General features: G+C 39.0%; 1 protein-coding gene across 5 annotated transcripts in view; it reads right to left on the bottom strand.

Annotated features, from left to right (window-relative positions):
• Positions 1-18,181, bottom strand: part of KDM5B (lysine demethylase 5B) — a 68,983-nt gene that overhangs the window by 29,776 nt on the left and 21,026 nt on the right. For all 5 annotated transcript variants that reach the window (XM_057730023.1, XM_057730025.1, XM_057730024.1 and 2 more), the window contains 8 exons: positions 12,901-12,978; positions 11,433-11,555; positions 10,578-10,748; positions 5,973-6,107; positions 4,058-4,154; positions 2,456-2,565; positions 908-1,066; positions 301-420 (listed from right to left, as the gene is read on the bottom strand). In XM_057730023.1, coding sequence (XP_057586006.1) covers positions 301-420; positions 908-1,066; positions 2,456-2,565; positions 4,058-4,154; positions 5,973-6,107; positions 10,578-10,748; positions 11,433-11,555; positions 12,901-12,978 — 993 coding nt within the window. The remainder of the gene's footprint in view (positions 1-300; positions 421-907; positions 1,067-2,455; positions 2,566-4,057; positions 4,155-5,972; positions 6,108-10,577; positions 10,749-11,432; positions 11,556-12,900; positions 12,979-18,181) is intronic.

Raw genomic sequence — 18,181 nt, forward strand, 5'->3', positions numbered from 1 at the left:
GAGCTTTAGTCGCGCGGGCTTCCGTAGCTGTGGCGCACGGGCCCCGCGGCCCTGCAGCACGTGGGATCCTAGTCCCATGACCAGGGATGGAACCTGCGCTCCCTGCACTGGAAGGTGGACTCTTAACCACTGGACCGCAGGGACGTCCCTAAAGTACTGCCGAAGCTTAGCTGTGCCCAACAAGTAAAGGCTCCTCATGCATGACAACGACCACCGGGGATACGCCAGGTCAGACGCCTCCAGACACACCTCCCCAAAGTTATGAAGCCCCACGCCACAGCACCTCACGTGTGTACATACATGGACTGGCATGTTGAAGTAATCAGATTTGAACGCATCTGCCATTTCCCCAAAAGTACGCAGAGTATAGTCCCTGGCTGCCTGTTCAAAGCCGAACGCTTCTTGTGGCTTACTGCACTCCTGTCAAAACACAAAGAAAGGGAAAGGAAAAATACTTATTTATATGTATATGTACTTACAGTTCACCTAAGTATGTATATGTGTGAGAAATCATATACATGTGTATTTACTAAAATTACTTGTGCAGTGTAACCCCGTTTGTGTAATTTCCATTTGGACGAATATACATCAGCATATTAACAGTGGTTACCTATGGGCTGTAAAATTACCGATGTTTTAAGTTGTTCTGTGCCTAAGCATTTTTGCAAAGAGCATGCAATGCTTTTTTTAAAATGAGATGTTTTAAACTGTAGGTATTAAAATATTTTCTGCCTCTTAACTGGCTACACCGCTGAGCAGCTCCCTTCGAGGCCTCCCGCCTACTCAGGTCCGCCCCAGTTTTAGTCATGAGCCTCATTATCATCAATGACCAAATCTAAAACCCGAAGGCGAAGAAAAAACATTCTGAAGGAAATTTTCTAATGCCACCTCTGCTATTTATTCTGACCTGAGCCAAACACTTAGGACACCTCCAGTCTCCCTTGGGAACGTCATGGAGTGGCGGGATCAGGCAGAAGGTGTGGTAGCTGTCATCACACCCATCGCACAAGAGAAGCCGGTCCTCATCGTTGCCACTGCCGCACAGGAGGCAGACATACAAGTCAACCTGCAGCATGGAAACGGGCACAGGACGCAGGGGCATGAGCTGCTGTTTGATTCTGTGACATTCTAGGAAATGGACCTGAGGCATGATCTAGTCTCTCCAACACACTGCCGGTGAAAATGTCCTACCCTCTCTAAGGGACACTTCAAATAAAAATGCTCCACCTTCTGTAACAGGTATCTCATAGTATCTCATGCACTCCCCACTCGGAAGAATACTCTCTGAGATTTCTTAACTGTGTGTTTTAATTAAAGTTTGTTACTTAATGTAGAAAGACAGTCTTCTGGAAGAACAGTATGTTAGGCGATCAACTATCCACCAACCAAAAACAGAACCTACGAAGGATAAGCTCAATTCTGCTATGTTAAGAAACTATTTAACCACATTAAACAGTCATCCCTAAGAAGTTCCCCCAAATACACAGTGATAAACCTACACAGTCATTACCTGCTATGGGTTGAATTGTGTTTCCCCAAAATTCATATGTTGAACTCCTAACACCCAGTACCCCAGAATGTGACTGTATTTGGAAACAGGGTCTCAAAGAGGTCATTAAAAAGGGCACATGGGTGGGCCCTAATCCAATATGACTGGTGTCCTTAGAAGAAGAGGAGACTAGGACACAGACACACACAGAGGAAGACCATGTGAGGACACAGGGAGATGACCATCTACAAGCCAAGGACAGAGGCCTCCGGAAAAAACCAAGTCTGTAAACTCCCTGATCTCAGACTTGTAGCCTCCAGAACCGTGGGGAAATAAATTTCTGTTGTTCGAGCCACTAGCTGTGTGACACTTTATTCTGGCAGCTTGAGCAGACTTTTCTGTTGTAGCAAACCTGGACTCTGCTAATTTTCTGATTGCTTTGTTTTCATGCTGGGGCAGGGGGAGATGATATTTATGAAGAGAACATTTAATTGGAATAAGTTCAAATTCCAAGATCAAAAGTATGGTTGTCAAGCTGCTCTCAGGTGCTCTGATGGGGACGAAGGAAGAGAGCCTGGCTTCTTGTCTCCACCTAGTGAACAGCTCTGTTGCCCTCAACCCCACCAGGTCCCGAGCCTCCCGCCTATCCCTGGGCTCCTTTCCTTATCCTTCTTGCTGGCAAACTGGAAAACATCATCTTGATTTCTGATCTACCTTCAGTTCACCTGGAGGTGGGCTAGTCACCTATCAACAGTTCTCCATAGGATCAAGTCCTCCAGTAAAATGGCTGTCAGTGCCGCCAGCTGTTACTACTGTTTTCACGATGCATCCGTATTTCCCTGTTTATAAACTGATATTACAGCCCACCTCGAAAGGTCTTTCCATTGTCAGACACTGAACCAGAAGTCCTAGGTAAGGCACTAAGGATAAACTGGGCTGTAAAAGTGTTTAAAGATGTCAACTCACAGCATTGGTGGTTTTTTTAGCTCGACTCTTGGGTCTTTCCTTCTCACTTTCTATAATATACTCTTTCTTCTCAATGGGTTCTTGCTTGACGCTGCTTTTCACGTCTTTCTCTGTAAGAGGCAGTCCAGGTTAGCACTTTCTCTACTCTGCTTTCTTTAGCTTCCTCCCTCACTCACCACCTCCCTCCCGAAGCACCCACAATTTCCTGTTTCTCCTCATTTCAGCGGCAGTAACACAGAGGTACTACAATTCAAGGGCTGAGTGCTGATTACTTTATGATAAAGTGCAAACTTTCACACCATTCAAATTTTAAGATACGAGCACTTCTGGAGACACTGCTCAGGTCTGTATGCTTTCACGAGCTGAAGAAATGGTCTTAAGACTAAGACATAACATATGTTGATGAAAGCAAATTCCTCTTATCTTGACTATGAGAGACTGACAGTTCAACAGCACCCTCTTCCAAGTTACAGATGAACCTAGTTTCAAAGACGGAGAATTTTCTAAAACACTAGTTATCAATTAATGAGTTATCCTACAGTAGGTACTGTGTTAAAATAATAATAGCTGATGGAAAGCATTTATCAATCATATAGTCCTCTGCAACAAATCTGTTTCAAAGACAAGAAAGTTGACATAAAAAGAAGTCAAGAAGTATCTCTAAAGTCATACAACCAACTAGTGGTCGAGCCAGGATTCAGATTTAGATCTGTATTTTTAAAACTCCACCTATCTTCCATTACACTGTGCTGCCTTTCCACTCACCAATCATAAGAAAAGCCAATCTTAGTAACTGCTTCTAAGTGCCTGCCTATATAGACTTTCTCTCAAGAGAGCGCCAAACCTACCTTTCAGTGACTGACATCAAGCAGTGGCCAGGCAAGCATTTGTCCACTAAAACTCAGATTAAGAAAGCATGTCTGGGGCTTCCCTGGTGGCGCAGTGGTTAAGAATCCGCCTGCCAATGCAGGGGATACAGGTTTGATCCCTGGACCGGGAAGATCCCACATGCCACAGAGCAACTAAGCCCGTGTGCCTCAAGTACTGAGCCCACCGTGCCACAACTACTGAAGCCTGTGTGCCTAGAGCCCACGCTCTGCAACAAGAGAAGCCACCACAATGAGAAACCCACACACCGCAACAAAAAGTAGCCCCTGCTCACCACAACTAAAGAAAAAAGCCTATGCACAACAATGAAGACCCAACACAGCCAAAAATTAAATTAATAAATATTAAAAAAGCAAGCAAGCAAGCAAGCATGCCTGCCTGCCAGCCTGAAACAAACCAGATAGTCATTCAAAGGCATCTATGTTTCTCACAAATCACCTCTTTACAATTAATGCTATTGAAACAAACTTCAAAGTAGCAACTAGTGACAGGTGAGAAATTCAATCACATTGCTAATAATGTATATATTCATCTGTTTCTCTCCTACCGGTCACTTAATTATGAGAACAAGGATATTAATATAAGATTTTATTTCTCAAGGCTCAACCCAGTGACTAGTATGTAAGAGTTGCTACAGTATTTTCTTAACTATCGGATGCATGATTGCTTTTACTTATTTACTCTTTCTTTGTATTCACGGATGAACTTTCTTACCATTTTCACACTTTGGAGCTGGACATCCCATTCGACGTCTCAGGTTATGAGTTCTGGCTTCTGTGGTCTCTTCTGGTTCTATTTTAATATTCATGGCCTTAAAAGAATTTGTTATATACATGAATATTTCCTTTAAAAAGAAAGAAATCTTCTAAAATCCAACTGGAATCATACAGTACCTATATAATCTTCTAAATTATCTCTATTAATAGGACACGCAAAACATACTTCCCTCTCCCCTTAGAGGAGAGATCCCACCCTTAATATTATTATTATTAAAGGAACGGATGAGGAAACTTAGAAGTTATGAGTATTCTCCACTTCAACAGGTCCAAAAATTAAGGAAAAATCAAAGGATCAGGAATGGCTTATGGTAAGTGTTACTACCCAAATTGAGAACAGTGCTTATTTCCTCCTAGAAGCTCCCCAGTTCTCATCTACTCACCACTTACACTTTGTTTAGTCATCACCAAGCCAAATCCTAAATAGTTACATAAATATCGTAATTTCATAAGCCTATAAGAGTTTTCTGGCTCTTCCAAAGCTTGACAGCATTCATGGAAAACTCAGCTTCCACAACAACTTTCTATTAATTCTTGTAATGAACTGTTACTACAAACTGCTCCCACAAAGCCGCCAAGTCACAGGCTCCCTCATCGGTGAGAGTGTGTGAGCCAGTCTCAGTGCCTGGTGTCCACTGAACGGCACATACTGGTTGATCAGCAAAGCCCTATCTGCTCTGGGACACACATGCAGCTGTGGAACTGTGCCCCTGTTCATTCATGCATTATCAGGATGCCCACTGCTCACACGATTTCTTCCAGGGTGCTATCACCACCATGATGTGTCATCAAGACAGACCCAGGCATCCACAGCACTGGGCATGTCTCACACATTTAAAGATCAAGATGTGCTCAACCAAGAGCTGACTTTAAGATGAATAAACCTGAAGCCTGCTTGTGGGCTTTAAATAACCACACATGTTCCTATTCTGAGGCAGTCTCACTTCAAAAAAAATGGAGTCACTAAATTTTTTTCATATCTCCAACTCACGCAAGTAAAAAATAATTCTCTTATTTATCCATTTCCTCAGAAACCAAAACGCTGATTTTTTTCATCCTCACCAAAATTACTAAATAACAACTACTGATTTAGAAACCCAACTAATGCCATGAGGCTTCCCAGTTTTACACTGTTCCTAATATATTAATCACTGATTCTTCACACTCACATGTCTATCAAGCCAGGCAGGAACCCACACCTTCCCACCTCTGTGTGGGAACAAGGTAACTGGGAGAACACTCTTCTCCCTTTCCAGGAGAAACCTCTCGGAGCAGAAAAATCTTAAGAGTAAGCTGTCTTTCTAACTAGTCTTTCACTCATCTTCCCTCATGCTTCACCTTCATTTCATCTGTGTTAAATCCCCTACCCCCCTTGCTGTCTGATTATTTTCTGTCTTAGAATAAATGTTTGCCACAGATTCCATACTCCTCTTTCAGGAAGTCTGAGAAAAGTAGCTCTCACTACCTTCTTCCTAATCTCTCTGCTTTAAAAAATAAAAAGTTCTTCTCAACAAAAATCTCCAACTTCACACCTACTAGCCTTAATCCCCAATAAACCCTACCCACATCACCAGGGTCACAACACATGCCTACTTTCCTATTCTTCCCTAGGGTCTGCCGGTTAACCATTCGGCAGCTGACTGTCCAGGCAGCATAAACCTAGAAAGAGCTCTTCCATTCCTCACTCCTGACAGTGCAGTTCCCCCAAGTGTAACAGCTAGAGCACACACACCATCCACGTGTGAGGTTACTCAAGTTCCATCTATGAAGAGCGCGCGCACGGAGAAACCCAGGGTCAGACAGCGGTCAGCGCTGGGGCCTGAGCCTGCCTGGACAACCTCGCAGGCTCTCACCTCTGCTCTCATGCGCTTCGCTCGTCGGGCGGGGGCGCACATTTCCGAGGGTGGCACAGACTGCCTCTGGGGAATACCGTGGGGCTTGTATTCCTTGTCCTTTGTGTCTGTGGTCAGGTTTGGCTTCTGCAGACACTGGAAATGAAACACAACTGTATGGATGAATTTCCCCCCTTTTATAACTTTAAGAGAGTTTCGCTGGATTTTTGCAGGGTATATTTTACAATTACTTATGGAAATACATAACAGGTGTGCAATTTTTAAAATCTAAATAAACACAAAGACAAGTCTGTAGTTACCAACCATATACACACACATATAACAGCTTGAACTTTTTTTCAGGAGGTGAATTGTGCTGCTTCACTTAATTGTGGATGTCATCTCATCAGGTTACAAATGGCCACAGCAGGCTCGAGAAAGTCTCCGTGAGCCAGCGGCAATTATCCCTGCTTGCAACTGTCAATTAACTGAAGGCCCAAATTGCTAGAAAGGCCCCCTATACGTTCTCAAAACAACCTGCCATAACCAGAATATCTTATTTAAAAATGTTTACAGTAATGAAATATGGAATCCACTAAGTTTTCTAAATTTTATAATCCTGTAGGTTTAAAAGTAACAACCTTCTGTTATCAAAAACATATCATTTGAATTGAGAAAACAGACTATGTGACTATTCTCCCTTATTAAGGCTTTCTTTTTCTTCAACATATTCCTACAGTCTAACTCACAGGAAAAAGGTTAATAGGTAGCCCACGGCAATAACTTTGGTTCTGATCATACAAGAGTCTCTTCTTGTTTTGATTTCTCTGTTTAGTTTGATTCTAAGCTTACTGAAAAAGGGCATTTAATGCCAATACAACAAAACACAGTTACAACAAAATACTACCAGTGAACCTGGTATAAATTTCAAATAAATACTACTCCTCTATAAGAGGACCTACAAACATGCCAGGAAGCATTTTTTTTTTTTTTTTTTTGCACCTGGGCTTAGTTGCTCCACGGCATGTGGGATCTTCCTGGAGCAGGGATCAAACCCGTGTCCTTTGCATTGGCAGGCAGATTCTTAACCACTGCGCCACCTAGGAAGCCCGCCAGGAAGCATTTTTAAAAGCAGGTTCCAAAACGTAACCACTGAAGGTCTATTATATCATCCACACTTAGAATAAGATACACTGAAATAACAACCTTCTACAACTTTTGGCTCTGTTAGTACCATTAAAACCATGCAGTCTCACTAACATGATGAGCTCCTTCCTCATGACATTTGAGGAATCCAGAGAATGGGGAGAAGGACAAAAGAAAACACAGAGCAACCATTTGATACAATCATTTCTAACATTTAAGTCACATTATGCACTATTAAAAAAATTCTATTATAGATTGCTTGATACTTTAAACAAGTAACGAATCTACCAGTGGGAGCACAACCTATAAATATTAAATATTCTACTTATTCTAATTAAACCTATACACCAATTCAATCCAGAGACGTCAACTAAATTAGTATGAAATATCACGCTCCATTCTCTAACAAGTCCTCAATTGAGCATTAAAGTACGATCAATGAAAACATGCAGATGGGAATAAAACCTGTCCACCATCTAAATTAACCTCTTTTATGTATTATATAAACTTTCCATTAAGACCTAAAAGTATGTGTGATTGTGGAAATACACACTGAGCTGAATCACAGACATTTTATTAAGCGGATGGTCAGGAATTCAGATATTATATATGTGGGTCTTGTCTCCCACTAGTCTAAATGGTTCCACAATTCATGACCTGCTTGGTTGTACAAGTACTTTAAAGAACTAAGATAAAATCAAGCTCAGAAGTATTTTAGAATTTACAGAGAGATTATTTTGTTTCAAACCATGATTCAAAATATGCACCTGATGTGTTTGTTTTATATTTAATGCTATCACTTGCCAACTCTTAAACCTTCGTCTGAGAAACGGGTTCAGAGGTAATTTATACCATCACACCATGACATCATCCTACAGAGGCAGAGCAATCCCTTAAGGCATCTAGAAAACAAAGGGATGCAAGTTTCCCAAAACTTACTTTAGGTCTGAATTTACCCTTTTGCAACAGTCCCTTCATTGTGCACTCTGCCCCCACCTTTATGAAAGGTTTATTTTTTAAGAACAGTTTTAGGTTTACAGCCTAGTTGAGAGAAAGGTACCTAGATTTACCATACACCCCCTGCCCCCACACAGGGACAGCCTCTCCCATTATCAACATGCCCCACCAGAGTAGCAGAACATTTTCTACAGCTGATGAACCTACACTGACACATCACCCAAAGTCCACAGTTCACACACCAGGGTTCACTCTGGATGCCGTACGTTCTCTGGGTTTGGACAAAGGTAGAGAATATTTTCACTGCCCTAACAATCCTCTGTGCTCTGCCTGACTTACCCTCCTGCCCCCAACCCCTTACAAACAGTCATCTTTTTACTGTCTCCACAGTTTTGTCTTTTCCAGAATACCACTGAGCTGGAATCATACAGTAGATGCAGTCATTTCATACTGGCTTCTTTCACTTAAAAATATGCACTTAATGGTCCTCCTTGTCTTCTCATGGCTTGACAGCTCTTTGTTTTTTAGGGCTGAATAATACTCCACCTTCTGAGTGTATCACAATTTGTTTATCCATTTGCCTACTAAAGGATGTCTTCATTGCTCCAAGTTTTGGCAATTATGAATAATAAAACTGCTACAAATATCCTATCCATGCGCAGGTTTCTGTGTTAGATAGAATTTCGCAACTCCTTTGGGTAAATAACAAGGAATATGATTGCTGGACTGTATGATAAAAGCATGTTTAGTTTTCTAAGAAATTGCCCAACTGTCTTCCAAAGTGGCAGTTCCATTCTGCAGTCCCACCAGCAATGGAAAAAAAGCTCCTGTTGCTCCACATCCTCGCCAGCATTTGGTATTGCCATGTTCTGGATGTTGGTCGTTCTAACAGTATGTAGTGGTGTCTCATTGTTTCCCATTCTTTTAAAAAATGTATTTCGATTCTCCTTTCCTCTAAGGATTATTTTCAAAAATCATAAATGGGCATAAAAATTTATGCACAAAGAATTCAACAACAGGAGAAAGCAAGTCAAGGTCTGGGTATAAAAATGGAAAGCCACAGAATCATTCAAACCTGTATCTTCAAAAATATACAGTGACATGTTAAGCAGGAAAAAAGTAGGATACAACACTGTACATAAAGAACACACTTCCAACTTGTATATGTGTGCATAAAAAAAGCCTTGAAAGAAAAAAACAGATGAGAGGGTTAGGAGGGATTTATTGCCATCATACTTTCCTTGGTTTTATACTTTCCACGATGAACATGCATCATAGGCCCCTCAACAGACATTTACCTGTGTTGTGGATGTAAGATGCTTGCAAAGGGCATCTTTAAACACCTATGCCTCTCAGACTATCACTGCATAAATGCTTACGCACTTTTCAACTATGAAACTATAGGGCCTCTCTGAGTATAAAGATGAGATGTTTCTAAAATGTAATAACCCCTCCCTTTATTCATCTAACTTCTGCACCGAGACAGAAAGGTTAAAAGGAGAAAATCTACTGTGGGCAACTGTATGTAGATCTGATTATATAAAACAGAGGCATAAAGGTTCCACATACAACATTCTAAACAATTTCATCCATGGGTTCTCTAAACATTCACATAATGCACATTTCTTTAAACAACTTTCTAAATATTAGATTAGTCACATTCTTCTAATCTAAAAAGAAAGCCCACCTGGAATCAAGAAGGGAGAGAGAGAAGAAAAACACAATGCCACAAAAACCTATAGGATTTAAGCATTACAGATGATATGTCTGTATCAAGACAGAGTTCTGATTAGCAGTTTACCCTCCGAAACTATGTTATCACCTTCCTACTTCTCTATAGCATCGTAACAATTCTTAAAACTATAGGGCTCACTGCTCTAGTGTAGAATATCTCAAAGGGTATAAACAGTTATGACATTCTTCTTTCTACCAGGGCCTAAAATAAGTTGGACGTTTTTATTGTTTGTTTTGTTTGCTTTTAATTGGAACAAAAGTTTTTATCTGAATAATTTGGTTAAAATAAACATGGTTACATAGGAACCATCAGAAGAGGGCTCCATTAGCTACCTTGCACTATGAAGTCCCCTACTCTTTACCGGTATCAACATTCTACCTGAAAATCTCAGCTGGCAAAGACAGCAGGCAGGCAAGTTATTTCACATGTTGTGCTTTCAAGTGACAACCAGAAATACACTTTAAATAGTAAGTGAATGCAAAAACATAAGCCGCAACAAGTAGGTAATAACCAACTGCTCACTACAAGAAAAGAACATCTGTAGTGAAGATAATACACATTTCAGTTTCTGATAACAAAAGACTATTCCCTCTATAACCTTATTCATTCCAAAAACGACCTTCCTAGCACAGTAGCTCTCAAAACAGAACAAAAACATGGGAGGAAAAATTCACAAAACAAGTCTTGTAAGCAAGTCTTTCACACATTATCAAGGCCTTTTCATTCCTCCCAAAGACCATGTACCAATAAGCAGTGAAATAAAACAGGTTAAGGCTAGCTGCACTCACCCTCAAACTGTCTCCAGACAGGAATAAGTTGTAAGGGTTGAGAATTCGCTCATAATGCCCTCGGATATGGGAGCCCACAGCTTTGCCAGGAGCAAATCCCATCTTGGTGGCAATTTTGGTCCATTTTCTATCCTTGCAAACAACTGCAAATCCACCTTCCTCTGCAACTAACTGTTAAATAAAACAGCAAAAGAAATTAGCTCTTGACTGTGGTCATCTTTTAAAAATACACTTTCCAAGTAAAATTTATATATATGCACTATTAATTTTAAAATAGAAATGTAAAACACTGCTTTTGACAGCGAAGTCCATAAACTTTTGTACCCCTCCAAAAGCCACTTCTCAGTTCCCCAAAGCAGTCAAGATTTTCCATGAGGAAGAACTACATTAGCAATGAAATCTCTGATAAAGAAAGGGTTCTAGTACTTGGTCCAACATGGCGACCCTTAAAAATCTCCATAAACTGAGCAGTAGGAAGAACGGCAAAATGTCTGGTGCAAACAATGCAGGCTTAGACTGAAATGAAATTTAAGGTATAGAATTATAACTCAGACTTTTCAGTTGGTCAGTTTGGACACTGAAAGCCTCTGTTGTCTTATCTGCAATAAAATAGACAGGAATATCTAAGAGGACCATTATGAAGTTTAAAAATGACCAAAAAACAGGTGACAGCAAAATATTTCACAAGATAAGGCTTTCAGACTTGACAAGTGGTGACCAATTAATCACAAAACTGAATGAAGAATTTTATTTTACATATTTCCAGCAGTAAGTTTCTTATTTTAAGGCAAAGAAGATCAAATTCATGCTGTCAGAAAAATTATTCAACGAGAAAGATGGTCATTAGGCTTTTACCTTATTAAGCTGAAACAAGTCCAAGATCTTCCTCTCCACATGTGGAATTTTCAGAGTACTTCCCTGTAATTCCCAGTACTTTGCAATCTGGTCCAAGAAATTTAATTTTACACGTGTTTGAGCCTAAATGACAAAGAACTGAGTTTTAATCTTACCTAGCTTATTATATTACCTGTGCATGTGATATTTTTCATCCTTAGAATATTTAAGTGCAATACCACTTATGGATTCAATAAAGTAACTGCCCCAAAATATACAAAGTAAAACTGGTTAAATAATTATATGTTAACTCAACAAAAATTTAACAAGCCCCTACCATGTGCCAGGTTAAGTAGTAATTACACACTCAGAAAATCCTCCCATAACATAAATAGGTGATCTGAAAGGTGCTTCATTAAAGGAGTATCTTAAGTAAGTTTCCATATGCCCCTTTGGTCTTTTTACAATTTGGGTATCTTAAAGTCCTGCTCTCTCCCAGTACAAATTTTATTTACTCAAATATAAATCTAAAAGCAGATTTACAACAGAACCACTTATCTTTAAGTCCTGAGAACTTAAAGATAACAGAAAATCAGAAACTTTCTTAAATGTTACTGCTTTAACAGACTATTACTGTTGCCTACAAGTCATTTTTTAAAAATTTTGTCATTTTTCTTTTCCCTCATTGTGAAATTAGGTCAGACAGTTTTAACAGTTTTATCTTGCACAAGACCAAAATTGAGATCAATATTCAGATATTCCCAACCATGTCAAAGTTAATACCCATTTCCCTATCTTTCAAGCTTTCAAGGTAAAAATATACTGAAATACTTGAAAATACATACACTAGATGCTACTACTGCCAATGCCCACAGAATCCCAGTGGACATAGGTTTCATTTAAGTTAAGAATGTTTGGTTTAGTACAGAAAAACAAAAAATGGTTCAATATGAAAATCAGATTAGCAAAACACTCATATAAACAATGAATCTCTAATGCTATCAATACCCAAGCCTTATTCACCCAGCACTTTAGGGCTTAAGTTGCCCAAGGACTAAAGAAGAAATACTTTACTACCTCTTCTCTAGAGAATCTCCTCTGCTATTCACTCCTCTTTGGGAAAGTAAAGTGTGTTATTAAATCTAAGTGAAGACATACATTTTGGAAGAATATCAGAACTGGAGAATCTTTTCCATTAAATGGTTCTGAAAGCACATGCTTTTCAAAACCTAAATTTTATTGGTTGTCATCTAGATTCAGGAGGATTTAAATGCATTTATTAATAGGTTGGCAATTATTGACAAAAATCGGTGTTTTTAATGAAACTGGGTTAGCTGCAAAGGCTTACTGCCAAGTGTTTTATTTACCGTGATTATCAGTTACTAGCCATATTTCAGCTTCACTGAAACCACTAGATTTGTGACAGAGCCTCTTTCAAAGAAGCCCACTTTGGAACATAGGCAATCAGAACAGTAGTTAAAGACATTACCTCCAATTCATTCAGCCTCTGGATGCGCGGAGTAAAATGAAGTTTGTCAACATCACATGCAAATGGTGGCTGCCAATCCTAGTGGAGAAGCAAAGGCTTCCATTAGAAAAATGTATACTTCTGACATTTAAAAAATGGTTTTAAAGTTAAATCCCTGATTAAGTAAAGCACGTTATCTCTAACGAGTCAAACAGAACACAGGGTAGTAGTTGCTTAACCTTTTTTCCACCAGAACAGCAGAAAATGCATGACTATCCTTCTTCAAATAAATGACACACCCTGCACACACCCCTCCTAGCACCCTTCCACCCAGCAATCCCACTGAGCCTCAACCGCCACTGCAAAATCATCAGCTCAGGCAAAAAGGACTTTGACTCCTCTATTCCTTAAGTTTCTCTCCTTCCACAAAATAGCTATATTAATACCAAATTACCTACAAACTATATTTTAATATCTGTAACCTAGTAACATTATCTTATTAGGATAAGTTCTTGGGGGGGGGGGGGGGATGACATCCAAAACCGATTTTAAGAATCATCCTTAACTGTAGATTGCAAAGAACAGAGACTAAACCTTATAAATGATTTTAGAGTGTGTAGTATGCTGGTAGAAATGGATTAATCATTATTAAAAATTATGATATAAAAAAATGAATCATCCTTAACGTATCTTGGAAGAACTGCTATCAGGAGAAAACATGCAAGAAGGAGAGTGTGTATGAACTGTTGCCTGTAAGTGGAGGAAACTGGAAACAAATGCTCACAATAAGAGAATAGTTTAAAGGTAAAAACATTATGCTGTGTTTAACAGGTGCAGAGTTACAGTCTGGAATAATGAAAAGGTTCTGGAGATGGATAGTGGTGATGGTTGTACAAACACTGCGAATGTCCTTAATGTTACCGATTTGCACCCTTAAAATGGATACAATGGTATGTTTTATGTTATGTAGTATTTATTTTAATATTTCAACATAATTTTTAAGACAAAAAAACGTATGCTGTTGCATAGCTCTATTCACTGACATTGAAAATTTTCCTTACATATATTTTATGGAGGAAAGAAAAAATAGGCTATGCAATAGAAAAATAAAACACTGGAAAGAGCAAAAAGGTTAACAGTGGTTTGTCTTTGGTAGGATTACAGGTGATTTTTTTTCTTTTGCTTCCTTACCCATTTTAAATACAGTCAGAAATACATTAACTACATTAAGCAATGCTGTCTCTATTAAATAATAAATTATCTGAGTAACTGCCTACCAGCAATTACTCAAATAATTAAATTTTATAATTTTTTAAAAAGAAAAAAGCAGATTACAAATTGGTACGAAGCTATTTATTACCACCCCAAAAAAAGAATAGGAAGAAAGTAAAGAAAAAAGAAAAAACGGTAGTACTGTTTAAAAAGTCAATTACAGATCAGGACTTCAAGTGTCTAATGCTGTCATACAGCCTGTTCAACAAAGACTATGGCTAATGTTTATTGGCTGCGTTGGGTCTTCATTGCTGCACATGGGCTTTACTCTAGTTCTGGAGAGCGGGGGCTACTCTTCGTTGCAGTGCGCAGGCTGCTCATTGCGGTGGCTTCTCTTGTTGCGGAGCACGGGCTCTAGGCACGTGGGCTTCACTAGTTGTGGCATGTGGGCTCAACAGTTGTGGCTCGCAGGCTCTAGAGCACAGGTTCAGTCACTGTGGTGCACGGGCTTAGTTGCTCTGCAGCGTGTGGGATATTCCTGGCCCAGGGCTGGAACTCGTGTCCCCTCCATTGGCAGGAGGATTCTTAACCACTGCATCACCAGGGAAGCCCTGACTAATGTTTAAATGCCAGTTACAGATATACTATATTGCTAATAAACTTTAAAAAAAAAATACTATCTACTCCATCCTGGGTCAAAAAAATTAAAGTGACTTTTGTTTACCTTGATAACTAAAGATAAAGAAAGCAATGTATTTAAGTATACAGAACACAATGCAGCAGAAGGAAATCACAACACTTCTTAATATTCTGTGGCAGGCTAAGGGAAGACTTGATATTGCTCAGAGCTTTGCTCTCTAATACCTTATAAAAGCTGTACGTTTTCTGAAATGAATTGATCTGGGTTGAAGGTTAGACCAAAAATATATCAAAGATTATGTGTCAGAATATACAAGTAAATGATTAACATACTGCCCAAATGACCTGCAATTTTTATAGATTAAGATTTATGGGTAATGTATGATATCCTCCAATGAATCAAATATGCCTTCTACTTCCAAAACACGATACAGTAATTAATCTCATCTTAAGTCTACATATTGAAGTTTTATAAATTAAGGTGAGCTGTGTCTTTTTATGTATGTATGTAATTTAATTTATACTTGTTTTAGGCTGAAGCCTTTTTCAAATAAAATAAATCCTAAAAATCAAACATTAAAGGGAAAACAATATGTATCTGTCACTGAGGAAGTTCACACAGTGGGTATAATACATTTAAAACTAAAACTGTGGGGGGCTTCCTAGATGGCGCAGTGGTTAATAATCCACCTGCCAATGTAGGGGACCCGGGTTCGATCCCTGCTCCAGGAAGACACCACATGCCACGGAGCAACTAAGCCCGTGCACCATTACTGAGCCTGTGCTTTAGAGCCCGTGAGCCACAACTAATGAGCCCATGTGCTGCAACTACTGAAGCCCACGTGCCTAGAGCCCGTGCTCCGCAACAAGAGAAGCCACTGCATTGAGGAGCCTGTGCACCACAATGAAGAGTAGCCCCCACTCACCGCAACTAAAGAAAGCCCGCGCACAGCAATAAAGATCCAACACAGCCAATTAAATAGATAGATAAATAAATAAATAAATAAATAAAACAAATAAAACTGTGGGACTTCCCTGGTGGTCCAGTGGGTAAGACTCTGCACTCCAGTGCAGGGGGCCAGAGTTCGATCGCTGGTCAGGGAACTAGATCCTGCATGCATGCCACAACTAAGAGTCTAAATGTCACAACTAAGACCCAGTGCAGCCACAAAAACTGTTTCAGCAGATCATGTCTTCATTAAACACAGATCACTACAAACTGTCTCCCCCTCTAGCTACAAAGACGGAGAGAAAATGGGATGTCATGCCGTTTTGAGATTTTCATTGTCAGCTGCAAAGCTCTACTCCTATAAAAGAATTACGTATTATTTGCAATGCTTATCGTCATATTAGAACAAAGATCCTTAGCAAAGTCTGGCCTCATTGGGCCAAGACTTTTACATATGGAAAAAAGCCATCAGAAACACAACACTGTAAATTAACTCATGTCAATTTTTAAAGTTTTTTAATTAAAAAAAAAGCCATCAGAGAAGGAGAAAGACCATAATAAAGCTTGAAGAAGTGAAAATTTTCAAACAGGAATATAATCCTCAAATTAAGTAGTCAAATAAACAATGAAAATCTCCATTTAAAAACATGGTGATAATTTTTCGTTTAGATACCTAAGTATCTAAAAGGGATATCATGTAATTTAACCAAAACTTTTAGCCTCTACCAATAAAATGGTTCATAAAATCATTTTTTTCTAACATAAAAATAGCACTGCCATATAAACTAGGTATAGACTGCAAGAAGTTCCATATAAATTCCCTGCTGAAATTCATTTTAATTTCCTTCAAAAATTTTAAAATGGTTTTATCTTAACTCTTTCAAAATAAAAGTACGGCTATATTATTTAAAAGCTCAACTGTTTTCCTGAGCATTGAAAAATGTATTCCTTGGGAAGGCAGTTAAGTAGGACACTGAAGCTTCACAATTCTCACAGAAGCCTGAGAAACACCAGGTGAACATTTTCCTCAGTCACAGCACTAACCTAGCAACAATAACTTACAGTACATTTAACTGAAAGAAATGTTTGAAATGATAAAACTGACCAGTACGAAAATAACTTTCACAGAATGCTGAAGATTTTTCAAAAACACCACGAAAATTCACTCTGTAAATGATCCACTATTAGCATCCACATACTTAATATGCTAGAATACTGTTTTCATCTTTCTAGAGGCTGACATCATTTTGAGACCTAACAATCAGCAAAATGACTAAGTATATTTTCTACAGAGGTTACTGCACGTTAGTTCTCTGATTCCCTGTAGACAAGACCAATTAAAAATCAGTGTCAATAAAGATGTGGTACATATATATACACAATGGAATATTACTCAGTTATAAAAAGGAACGAAATTGGGACATTTGTAGAGACATGGATGGACCTAGAGACTGTCATACAGAGTGAAGTGAGTCAGAAACAGAAAAACAAATATCGTATATTAACACATATATGCGGAATATAGAAAAACAGTACAAATCAACTGGTTTGCAAGGCAGAAATAGAGACACAGATGTGAAGAACAAACATATGGACACCAAGGGGGTAGGGGAGGGTTGGAGGGGGATGAATTGGGAGATTGGGATTGCCATATATACATTACTAATAAGAAAAAAAATATCAAATTGTACACTTTAAAAAAAAAGAACTGAAACATTTTTCTAATTGCATATATTCTATCAAACTCAGTCACCACTAAATAAATGTACTCTTAGGATTTTAATCCAATGCCAGCAGAGCTAAACTCAGTGTTCTAAATGCAGATTCTTATAGTTTCTATGTTATCAACATTACCACAGAACTTCAGTGCAAAGTTTATGGATCCAAAGAATCTGTCTTATTATTTCAAGGCAAGTTAGAAAAACTTCCTGTTGAGCATAAGATCTACCAACATTAACAAAGACTGCAGTGACACATACATGACATACAGCTTAACTCCTCAGTGAAGTGGTCTGTCTGTAAGATACCCTAAGACACCTGCACAAACGCAAGAGGTAGTAAGAGGCACAGCACAGCACAATCATTACAAATTCTCACAGAAACTGTAAGAACAGACTTACTATTTATGAACCCCTCAGACATCCAATGTCACTCACAATGACAGTGACAGGTGTCTATCAGGAAAGCTTTGTAACACAAAAGGCTTCATTCAAAGTCTCCCCAAGGCAAAATAAAATGTTAGTGCTGCTGCTTCTCCCTTGCTTCTGACTTCCCTCAGGGCAGACTTGGCCCCAAGAAGCTTTAATTAGCCAGCGATTTGTTCAAAGCCTGTTTGAGATCTCCGGTCCTTAGTGAGCCACTAGTAAAAACAAGTTATTTTGAGGATTTTCTTTTTAAACTATAGAACCACACTTTTATATCTTAAATCCTAGGCATTTAAATTGTAAATAGAATTGAGTCTATGTGGATTTTTCTGCAAAGACTCACAGCTTTCACCAGGGT

Source organism: Hippopotamus amphibius, chromosome 3, assembly GCF_030028045.1.
Source record: "Hippopotamus amphibius kiboko isolate mHipAmp2 chromosome 3, mHipAmp2.hap2, whole genome shotgun sequence".
In the NCBI taxonomy this organism is placed as follows: Eukaryota; Metazoa; Chordata; class Mammalia; order Artiodactyla; family Hippopotamidae; genus Hippopotamus; species Hippopotamus amphibius.